Source organism: Octopus sinensis, linkage group LG8, assembly GCF_006345805.1.
Source record: "Octopus sinensis linkage group LG8, ASM634580v1, whole genome shotgun sequence".
In the NCBI taxonomy this organism is placed as follows: Eukaryota; Metazoa; Mollusca; class Cephalopoda; order Octopoda; family Octopodidae; genus Octopus; species Octopus sinensis.
The window spans coordinates 76,072,325-76,083,657 of record NC_043004.1 but is presented as its reverse complement, the minus strand read 5'-3'; the positions used below and the strand labels follow the sequence as shown (position 1 = coordinate 76,083,657).

Genomic DNA, 11,333 nt, shown 5'->3' with positions numbered 1-11,333 from the left:
TATTGTTCACATTCGTAAAGAAGCTCATTCCCACCTCCACTTCTTTTGAAGAGATCTTAGGCCAACAGGTTTTTTGGGGTTTGACAATACCCCATAAGGCTAAGCCCCTTATGGACAAGAAACCCAGAGTAGTCCCATAAACTGACCTCCCCCATTTAAATATATATATATATATATATATAGGGAGAGTTTACGAAAAAAACAAAAGACGAAGACAGGTGCTGTACAAGACAAACAGTTGTATTAATATAACGCTCAGGAACAGAAAAAGTCTTTTACATTTCAAGCCTACGCACTTCTACAGAAAGGGACACAGAAAAAAACAAGGCGAGAAAAAAAATGTGTGTAGTAGCTAATGATCTATCATATATATACATGTATATATATATATGTATATATATATTTTTATATATATATATATGTGTGTGTGTGTGTGTGTGTGTGTGTGTGTGTGTGTGTGTGTGTGTATGTATATAAGTACAATGAGCTTCTTTCAGTTCTGTCTAGTAAATCCATTCACAAGGCTTTTGGTCAGCTCAAAGCTATAGTAGTGGACATTGTTGAAGGCGCTACAGAATGGGCCTGCACTTGGAACCATGTTGTTAGGAACCAAGCTTCTTAAAGTTTATGGGAGGAAATGAGATGATATCTAGCTATTGTCATTGTCCTTGGGCAAGGCCTCTAACTCTGTTTCCTCCAGTTTGCCTGACTGAATAGAAAAGAAACAAACTCCACTCCTGTGTCATGGTTGAGTGATTAGTGATAAGATGGGTAACCAGGTGTAAATAATTAACTGAATAAATAAACCATCCCACCTAGACCTGCATTGATAAGTGAATATAAAGCAGCAAATATATAATATGTATTTGTGTGTGTGTGTGTGTGTGTGTATGCAATCAGGTGTGGGCGTGAAGGTGTATGGGCCATGTGGCTAGGGTGTTGCTCTCGTGATCACTGGATCATGGGTTCTATTCTAGGACCGGGCAGGGCATTGTGTTCTTGAGCAAGACACTTCATTTCACATTGTTCTAGTCCACTCAGCTGTAAATGGGTCCCCCTATGAGACGGGCTGGCTTTCCGATCAGGGGCTATGTTGGTCTGTTTGCCTAGCCAGTGGGGTAGCATCAGTCAAAAACTAAAATAATGCAAAGCGCATTGTGACCAGCGACATATAACAACATCCGTTAGTCTGGTTGATCACATGACGTGTATGTGACCAAGACCTTTGGCATTATGTTGTGCCTGAGAAGAAGACCCATCTAGCTGAACAAAATCACAGTCATGGCAGATACCGGTATCATGTAAAAATGGCACCCATGCTAGTGGGACATAAAACCACCCATTACACCCTCGGAGTTGTTGGTGTTAGGAAGGGCATCCAGCCATTGAAAACCATGCCAAATCAGACTGGAGTCTGGTGCAGCCTTCCAACTTACCAGCCTCAGTCAAACTGTCCAACCCATGTCAGCATGGAGAACAGACATTAAATGATAATTATGATGATGATATATTACACACTCATGCATATGTATATATATATATATATATATATATTGGTGAAGATGTGGCTGCGTGATAAGAAGTTTGCTTCCCATCCACATGGTCCTGGATTCAGTTCTACTGTGTGGCACCTTCAGCAAGTGTTTTCCATTATGGCCTCAAACCAACTGAAGCCTCATAAGTGGAATTGGTAGATGGAAACTGAAATAAGCCTGATGTGTGTGTGTGTGTTTATATATATATATATATATATAAAATGTATGCCAGTAGGTCTGCAAATCTAGCAGAGGCCTCAAAAGACATTTTAAGATCCACAAAGATCAGAACTTAACTGCAGCTTTTGGTGGTTCAAATCGGATATGCAATCTATGTGGGTGTCTTTTCAAAACATTGTCTGGTTTAAAAAGCTACATCAGACGGCATGATGGTTCTAAGGTATAGGTACAGGAGGGGGTCGAACACTGCATAAGTAGACAACCACCATATATAGTGTCCTGTTCCATTACTGGGAGGATCAACAAAACAAGTAGAGAGAGATAAATATCATTTAGAAAAGCACAGGATTGAAACATGAGCTACTGTAAGTTTCATGTTCAGTGAGGATAGTAGTTGGACAGGCTTGTATAGCATGCTACATACTATTTTGCAATTGTTCAGGTTCAAAACAAACATGGCTGCTTTCTGAGAAAAAGCAACTCATTCTTTCTTGCTGAGTTTTTGCATGGACATGTGTGTGTGTGTGTGTGCATGTGTGTGTGTGTTTGTATATCCATAGGTGATTCTAAATGTGTGTGCTTGTGTATGCAAAGGTGATTGTATACATGTATGTGGGTGCTTGTGTATAGGTAGGTGATTGTATACATGTATGTGTGTTTGTATATGCGTAGGTGATTGTATACATGTATTTGTGTGTGTGTGTGTGTGTTTGTATATGCGTAGGTAATTGTATACATATGTGTGTGTGTGTGTGTGCATGTATATATAGACAGAGAACATCAGATGAAATACCTTGTGGTATTTGTTCTGATGCTTTATAGTCTGGGTTCAAATCCCGCCAAGTTCAACTTTGTCTTTTATCATCAGAGCAATTAGATTGGTAAAGCCGTTGCAGCATCAGACAAAAGATATTGCTGTATTTAGCTATGGCTCTCTAGATTCTGTGTTCAAATCCTGCTGAGGTTTGGTATGCAAGTTTCTTGAACTGATAAAATAAAGTACCAATCAAGTACCTAATGACTAAATTATTCAACTCTTCCTTCCACCCACAATAAATATTTTGTGGTCTTCTGCTTGGTGTAGAAAAATCACCATTTTCATTTTTAATAATAATGATAAGTTTTTAATTGTATTTAAACATCTCTTAACCTTAATTTACCCTATGGCACTGGGTGTGTCTTGACAAATAATTACATCAAACATGTAGATTAAAATAATAATTATACGAATTATGATTATTTCAAAAATAGGCAAAAGGCCACAAATTTTGGTGGGGAAGAAGGATTAGTCAATTCATGGCATTCCATTGGTTATGACAACAAGGGTCCCAGCTGATACGATCAACAGAACAGCTAGTGAAATTACCATGCAAGTGGCTGAGCACTCCACAGACACGTGTACCCTTAACATAGTTCTCGGGGAGATTCAGTGTGACACAGAGTGTGACAAGGCAGGCCCTTTGAAATACAGGTAGCAACAAAAACAGGAAGAAAGAGTGAGAGAAATTTGTGGCAAAAGACTACAGCAGGGTTCGCCACCATCCCCCGCTGGAGCCTTATGGAGCTTTAGGTATTTTCACTCAATAAACACTCACAGCGCCCAGTATGGGAATCGAAACCATGATCCCACGACTGCAAGTCCACTGCCCTAACCACTGGGCTATTGCGCCTCCACATTAGTCAATCAAATATATCTCATTACATGACTGGTACTTGATTTTATCAAACCCCAGAAGGATAAAAACCTAATAATCAGGGTTTAATTACTGTGATTATAATTCTATTATTTTTTGATATATTGTGATAATTATTGTTAGTTTTTTCTTGTTGCTTTTATGGGTTTTTTTGTTATATTGTTGATATTGTTGTATAGTCTTAATATTATTAGTATTCTTGTGACAGTCAAATAATGTTCTAATTATTATTATTTTTATTATTTGTAGTGTTCCTAAAAATAACAATAATAGTTAGCTCTAGTATTACTTCTATTATAAAATTGGTAGAAAATTTATTAGTTCAGTCACAACATAAATTTTGTTGTTATCGAAAAACCTTAACGAACTTCTTGAATTCTTGTTCCTACCTGGATAATTGAGAGGGGTTTTTTAAAATTTTCTTTGCTCTTGTTGTTTAATTACTTTACAACACAATTGAAATATTTCCATTTTTATTAATATTTACATTGTAGTTTTATTTTTTTCTATTTTTCTAACAATGTAGCCTGGTATATTTTAGCATTTTGATCTATGTGTTGATGTGTATATGTGTATAAAATGGTTAGGTTATTGCACTCATGGTTACCAGACCATCATGGGTTCAATTCCCAAGAGTTTTCAAGAACACATTGCACCACCTGGTCGGGTGGAGTGTTGTGTTCTTGAGCAAAACATTTCATTTCATATTTCTCCAGTCTGCTCAGCTGCAAATAGGTCACCCTTTGACGGAATAACTTTCCAGTTGGAGGGAATATTAGCCTGCTCATAAATCCAGCAGGGTGGTGGTCATTTAAAAGCTAAATCAATGCAAAGCACATTGTGACCAGCGATGTATAACAACATCTGATAGTCTGGTTCATACTCTGATATAAGGTGCACTGTTTTTTTCAAAAAATGTCTCGATAAAAATTACTCCAGGTCCTGTGTATGCAAATCTGGATCTCCCGTGAGCTTTAAGGCACTGCGAACTTCCTTCCTGAATACGTGTTACTGAAATTGGGTTACGTCCAATATACCCATGCATCTTTTATGCCATCAAATATGGTTACTCCAATGAGCCAATGACATGAATTTGGATAAATAAGCTAACAGCTGATGTATGGGTTGCTGCCACCCACTCCAGAAGAAAAAAAAAAGCAATTATTAGAAATTTCCCTGCACAAAAGAAAACCAACACTGAAAACCAACAAGGAGATAACTTCCAGAACTGAAATCTCTCAAACTTAATTTACATGCTTAGAGGAAAATCAGATTTTTGTCTGCAGGCAGTAGATAACTCTGAATATGTTTCAATCTGTTAGACCTCATCAGCATGTATGCAATTATATATGTGTATGTATGTATGCATACACACACACACACACACACACATATATATATATATATATATATATATATATATATATATATAAACATACATATATGAGTATGTGTGTCTGTGTAAACATATGCACGTATATATTTATATATAATAGAAATATGTTACAAAAAGAAAATATTTATATATATATCATCATCATCATCATCGTCGTTTAACGTCCGTTCTCCATGCTAGCATGGGTTGGACGGTTCGACCGGGGTTCTGGGAAGCCAGAAGGCTGCACCAGGCTCCAGTCTAATTTGGCAATATTGCCAGTACCGCCTTACTGGCTCTTGTGCCAGTGGCATGTAAAAGCACCCACTACACTCTCGGAGTGGTTGGTTTTAAGAAGGGCATCCAGCTGTAGAAACTCTGCCAGATCAGATTGGAGCCTGGTGCAGCCATCTGGTTCACTAGTCCTCAGTCATATCGTCCAACCCATGCTAGCATGGAAAGCATATGTTAAGCGATGATGATGATATATATATATATATATATATATATATATATGGACATACACATAGACGCATAAACAAATTTCTCTAGGAGGCTACATTGTTCTTTTTGATTTGTAAAATTAATTCATTATTATTCATTACCATATTGTATTAATTATTTGGAGAAAGTCTCGACATACTGTCCTTCATCTGAGCCAAGTCATTCTGCTAGCCATGTGTGTGTGTCTCACCAGTTTTTCTTTAGTTAGTCAACATCGTTTGCCTTAATTTCCTCTCAATCTGCAATTATAATAGTTGCTGTATGCGTAGTAACACACCCTGCTGTGAGTTCTTTTGGTGTGAACACATTCACTTTTCCAACAGCCCCCTTTTTTTAATATGTTTCTTTGCAATCTGCTTTTTCAGTAGTTTTTCTCCTCCATTCCATATTTTGCTATGTTACTTATGATTCATTTTTCTCTTTTGTTTTAATTATTTGCCTTTATTTTCGCCTTCCTTCCTCCTGTAGTTTGCTGTTTTGTTCTACTTTAGTTTGCCACCCCACCATACCCCTATTGTTTGCTTTAATTTTGATCCAGTTATTTTGGGATTTTTTGGGGTTTTTTTATACATTTTTTGTTATTGTTTCTTCTTATAGTTAGCTTCTTTTTTTTTGCCTCATAAACATTCCTGAATGCACGTTATTACCTTAACAGAAAAAAAAAGAAACAATTGAAAAAAATATAAAAAGAATTACCTTCTTTATTATTAATTAGTCAAAAGAAACAAAAAAAAGAAAACAGAAAACTTTAAAAATTAAAATTTTCTGAGCCAAAATTCTTTTGATTAAATATTTTTATTTATTTTCATTTATTTTTTTCATTCTTCCTAGCCTGAACAAAAATGAAAAAAAAATAGATAAATAAAAATATATAATAATAATAATTATAGTTTATTTTCTGACAAAAAAAATTCAAAATTAAGGAATTTTATCTACATTAAACTTTACAGTTTTAATTTCTTCCTGACAATCATAATAATAATAATAATGTTACTTGTGCATCGTTGCTGATGTTGTTGTTGCTGTAGTTAATTTCTCTTGTTTTCTGCATGTCTCTAAAAATTCACCAAGTTATTTCTACTAAATAGCATTAGTAGTTGTTGTTAGTATCAGTAGTACTAGCTTCCGAAATAAGATTCTCATTACAAAACAAAAGTGTTTTGAAAAAAAAAAAAACAAAGCAAAAAAACAAAAAAAAAACAGTTCAACTTCAAAAGGATTTGGTGCATCTGTCTGTGCATGTTGCACCGAGTGACTGATAGGATGCATGTGTGCATTTTGGCATGAAGCAAGTATTGTTTTCAGTCGAGATTCTTTCAAGTTTCTCAGAGTGCATGCATGTTTGTGTATGTATGTGTTTGTGTATGTAATAACAAAACTGTTCAGTACTAAAGTCACCGAAGGGGCCTTCGTGAAGAAGGGGATGAAAACCTTGGCATAGAATTTATGCATTTTTATTATTTTATGCATGTATGTTTTATTTATTGTACTTTTACTAATATATATTGTTTATTCATGTTTCTTTATGTTTAATATATGTATATACATACATATATATACATATATGTGTATCAGTATAAATCTGTGTATATGCATGTCGTGTGTGTCTCTGTACAGTTAAATGTTTTATCTGTATGTGTATATATGTGTGTGTATATATATATAAATGTATAAAATATAAATTAGAGATAAAACCACTATTATGCAACTCAAACAGTGATAGACATAAACCAATACATAAATAACAAATAATATATATTTTTATAAAACATAACTTATAACTAGATCTCAAAAAGTATAAAAATAAATGATCAATATATAATAAGTAAAAAAACTTTTATATATATATATATATATAACAAATGCAAATAATTAGAAAATGGAGAAAACCACAGATTAACCAACACAACAGCCATAAGATATGTCACATCGCCTATTTTGTTATGTGATGCTTTGTATTAAAAAATAAGCTATAAATGTGGTCCAGTCGATGTGTTGATTAATCTGTGGTTTTCTCCATTTTATAATTATTTGCATTGGTTCCTGATAAACTCTTGTTTATCCTGTTGTTATCTGCAGTCTAAGTGTATGGTGTGCCTGCACACCAAAACCCGGGGATAATACGGGTAACGGATACCAATAGTATATACGGATATTTTATCCCTTAGTTGGTTACTATAACTGCTAACTCTGTTTACATATATATGTATTGTCAATCTATCATATATCTGAATAAGAAGCACGCTTTAAAGTATAAAGCATTAAAGCAGTAAAGTTAAAGTCTGGTCATAGAGTAACCAATAGTTTCACATCCACAAAGGCCACAGCTTTGTGGACAACTCATCAGTCTCTATACAAAAACAAATTTAACTCTTCACCTCTTGGCGATGGAAAGTTGTGTGTGTGTATGCACATACACACACACATGCACATGTATATACACATGCATTCTCATCCAAAATGGAGATGAGTAGCAACATTCCCATGTGGTACACTTGAACAATTGTAAAGAAACGTTTTACCAAAAACCACTGGTTGCCTTGTTAACCAGCAAATGAAGAATATTTATATACCAATACTGTGTTGAACACTTATTCTTATTGTTTCATATTAGCGCACATCCGTGTGTGTGCGTGTGCATGCATGTATCTTGTATGTGTCTCTATATAGTTATGTGCTATATATGTATGTGTGTGTGTTTGTAGAAATTATTGTTGAATAACTTGCTGGAGGATACTGGTATGGAAGAGGTAGAGGAGCTGAGGACCATCACGGAAGATCTAGATGAGTGGGGGAAACGTGTGGAAACGGTTTGGGGGAGTCCTATGAGATGACCTAGATTAGAGCTTTTAATTTAAAGCACTTTAAAAGAGGAAGTTTGTTTCATGGAACCAGGAGTGGTCTTAGACAAGTTGGTATCAAAGAGGTTAATGTCTATGTTATAAAGTATTGCAACAGTGCTTCATCAGAGCTTCTGGGCAGTGTTTTACGATTATATAAGTATGGTTTGTGAAACATGGCAATGCAGGAACTAAAAGAATAAATAAGTGAAGAAAAGTTTGCTTACAGTTTGTTGTATATTAATAGTACGACTGACATTACGTAAGCAGCATCTGTGAACACTTTCAGGTGCAGGTAGACTTAGTTCCCTCTAAAATCTGTCAGGACCACATTTCACTCCTGGTTAATGGTTCTTAAACTGTAAATTAATAATGAGGACACAGAACAGAGTTTGGATCGATGAAATTCTTCTTTCTCCGTCATGGTGTTAAGTTTAAAAACCATGTGAATTCCATTAAACACAGCAATTTGCCTGTCTCTCTTTTCAATCTTCACAGACCTTACACCATCCTCTGAGATGCTTGGTCCCTGTGTGAGAAACACTGCACCAGTGGGATAGTATTACTGTTTATTATGAAGTATGACAGCAAATCAGGATTTAGTATGACAATACTGTAGGATGTTGTGGAAGTACCATACAACATAATACACTGTGGAAGTACCACATAAGACACTTCAGTGTGGAAGAACAATTAATTGATACATTTTCTCCTCCCAATAATCAATCAGATAAGATTTGAAGTAAAACATTATTATTTATTGTATTGTCTGAATCATTAGCATGCTGGATAAAATGCTTAGTGGTAGCTCTTTACATTCTGAGTTCAAATTCCACTGGGGTCAGCTTCACCTTTCATGCTTTCAGAACTGATAAAATAAGTTAGTAGTTGAGCTGAGATTGAGGTAATCAACTAACCCTCTCCACCAAACTAAATTGCTGGCCTTGTGCCAAAATTGGAAACCATTATGGTATTTTTTCATTAGCTTACTGTTGGATCATAAGATGGTCATTAAAAAGGATTTCACATTTAGCATTTAATCCAGCCAAATCTGGCCAAAATATTATCTGACCTGTTTTATGTTCAAACTAGTTAGAACTGGCCTCTCACACCTATCATGCAGTGTTATTCCAAAGATATACAACCACATCACTGAAATCTCAGAACTACAAAATAATGCCAGGATTCATTTAAAACAATGTGAATGAATAAACATCACATTTGAGAGAAGAACCTGAATGCTAAAGGGTTAAATGGGTTTTAGAGAAAGATTACCATGATAATTTAGGTAGGGCATGTTGCACAGTGGTTATGCCGGGCGAAATGCATAGCCGTATTTCGTCTGCCATTGCGTTCTGAGTTCAAATTCTGCCAAGGTCGACTTTGCCTTTCATCCTTACGGGGTCGATAAATTAAGTACCAGTTACACACTGGGGTTGATATAATTGACTTAATCCATTTGTTTGTCCTCTCTATGTTTAGCCCCTTGTGGGTAGTAAAGAAATAGAAATAGGTATTTTATCTGCCGCTACGTTCTGAGTTCAAATTCTGCTGAGGTCGACTTTGCCTTTCATCCTTTCTGGGTCGATAAATTAAGAACCAGTTACGCACTGGGGTCGATATAATCGACTTAATCCGTTTGTCTGTCCTTGTTTGTCCCCTCTATGTTTAGCCCCTTGTGGGTGATAAAGAAATAGGTTATGTGGATCAGTTGTGTGTGTGCCGTGATATGTCGCGAGGGACTTCAATATTGTGTTGACGTTGTGTTGTTATTTTTGTTTGTCTTTTAAATTTTAGTTTTGTTTTGTGTTGTTTTTGTTTATTTAAACAATTTACTGACAATGAATGTTTTGTTGCATGTTTTTTGACTGTTGTTTATGATAATGTTTTTGTTTGTTTTGTTTGCATTTTTGCATTTGTTTTGTTTGCATCCTCCATCATAGTGTAGCTTGCATCTCTTTTGACTTTGCACAGATGGCAGTGGGCCGGAGCCTTTCTCTATGGAGTCTGAAAAAAATGACATTGTTGAAAACTCTCACTTTATTATCAATTTAGTCAATGGTGCTAGTGTGGTCGAAGGACGGCTCGGCAACGGTGTAACAATGAATGGAAAAGGTCAGTATGTACGTATCGACGGTAATATGGAGGATTGTATTTACAATCTCAACTATTGTAAGACTGGATTGACGCTTGGTCTATGGCTAAAACCATATGATCTTGAAGGCAAGAAATATTATATTTCAAGTCCAGCTTACTCGCTGTATTCGAAGGATAATATTCTCCATGCTAAATTCCAAAATGCAACCCATTCTTGGGAAATGTCCACCCCTAAATTTAAGGGAAATGTCTGGCAACAGGTGATTATGAGTTGGGACCCAGCAAGGGGTGCCAAGTTGTATATAAACCCTGAGAAGGTTGCACAAGCAACAACTGCAAAACCTTTCATGCAAGGTGACACACCTGCTGAAGGTATATACATCGGTACCACTGGAAATAATGTTGGACGGTTCACACCTGATTTTGATGTTGATGAAGTGCAATACTACAGAACAAGCGTCAATGGAATCCTTGATGGATTTGGACCATCTTATGGTAAGTAAATCAATTTAGTTCTAATAATATATTGTTTATTTATCTCTTGTTTTGTTTTTTTTATTTTAGCAATTTTTTTTTTACTTTTACATTGGTGGAATGTTAATGAAGGGAAACTATCATTTTGTCCATCAACCATGAAACTATAAGGAAATCACTGATGAGATACTTTTAGGGGTTTTTTAACCCTGATTATTCCAAATGTATGGTACTTAAATGAGCTCCTTTAACTCTGAGACCATTCAAGCAAGAACAATCTCAACACTTTCCATCTTGAGCAACAAGTTAACCATTACTTTGGCAATAACACTCAATGGTATTATTCCATGAAGAATATGACTGATAAAATTTCTTAAATATTCCCTGAGATCTTTTATATTTTACTTATTTCAGCCATTGGACTGTGGTCATGCTGGAGCACTGCCTCGAGGGGTTAAATTGGATTAACCACGCCTAGTACTTATTTTTCAGTCTTGTATTTATTCTAGTAGTCTCTTTTGCTAAACTACTAAGTAATGGGAACACAAACAAACCAACACTGCCTATCAAACGGTGGTGGGGGACAAACACAAAGACACACACATATTACATGTGTGTACATGTATGTGTGTAT

At 35.5% G+C, this 11,333-nt stretch overlaps 1 protein-coding gene across 3 annotated transcripts in view; it reads left to right on the top strand.

Annotated features, from left to right (window-relative positions):
* The window catches only part of LOC115215064, a 143,816-nt gene that overhangs the window by 87,686 nt on the left and 44,797 nt on the right, over positions 1 to 11,333 (top strand). For 2 of the 3 annotated variants that reach the window (XM_036505475.1, XM_029784210.2), the window contains exon 8: positions 10,103 to 10,720. In XM_036505475.1, the coding sequence (XP_036361368.1) occupies positions 10,103 to 10,720 (618 nt within the window). The remainder of the gene's footprint in view (positions 1 to 10,102; positions 10,721 to 11,333) is intronic. The other variant, XM_029784211.2, reaches the window with a different exon arrangement.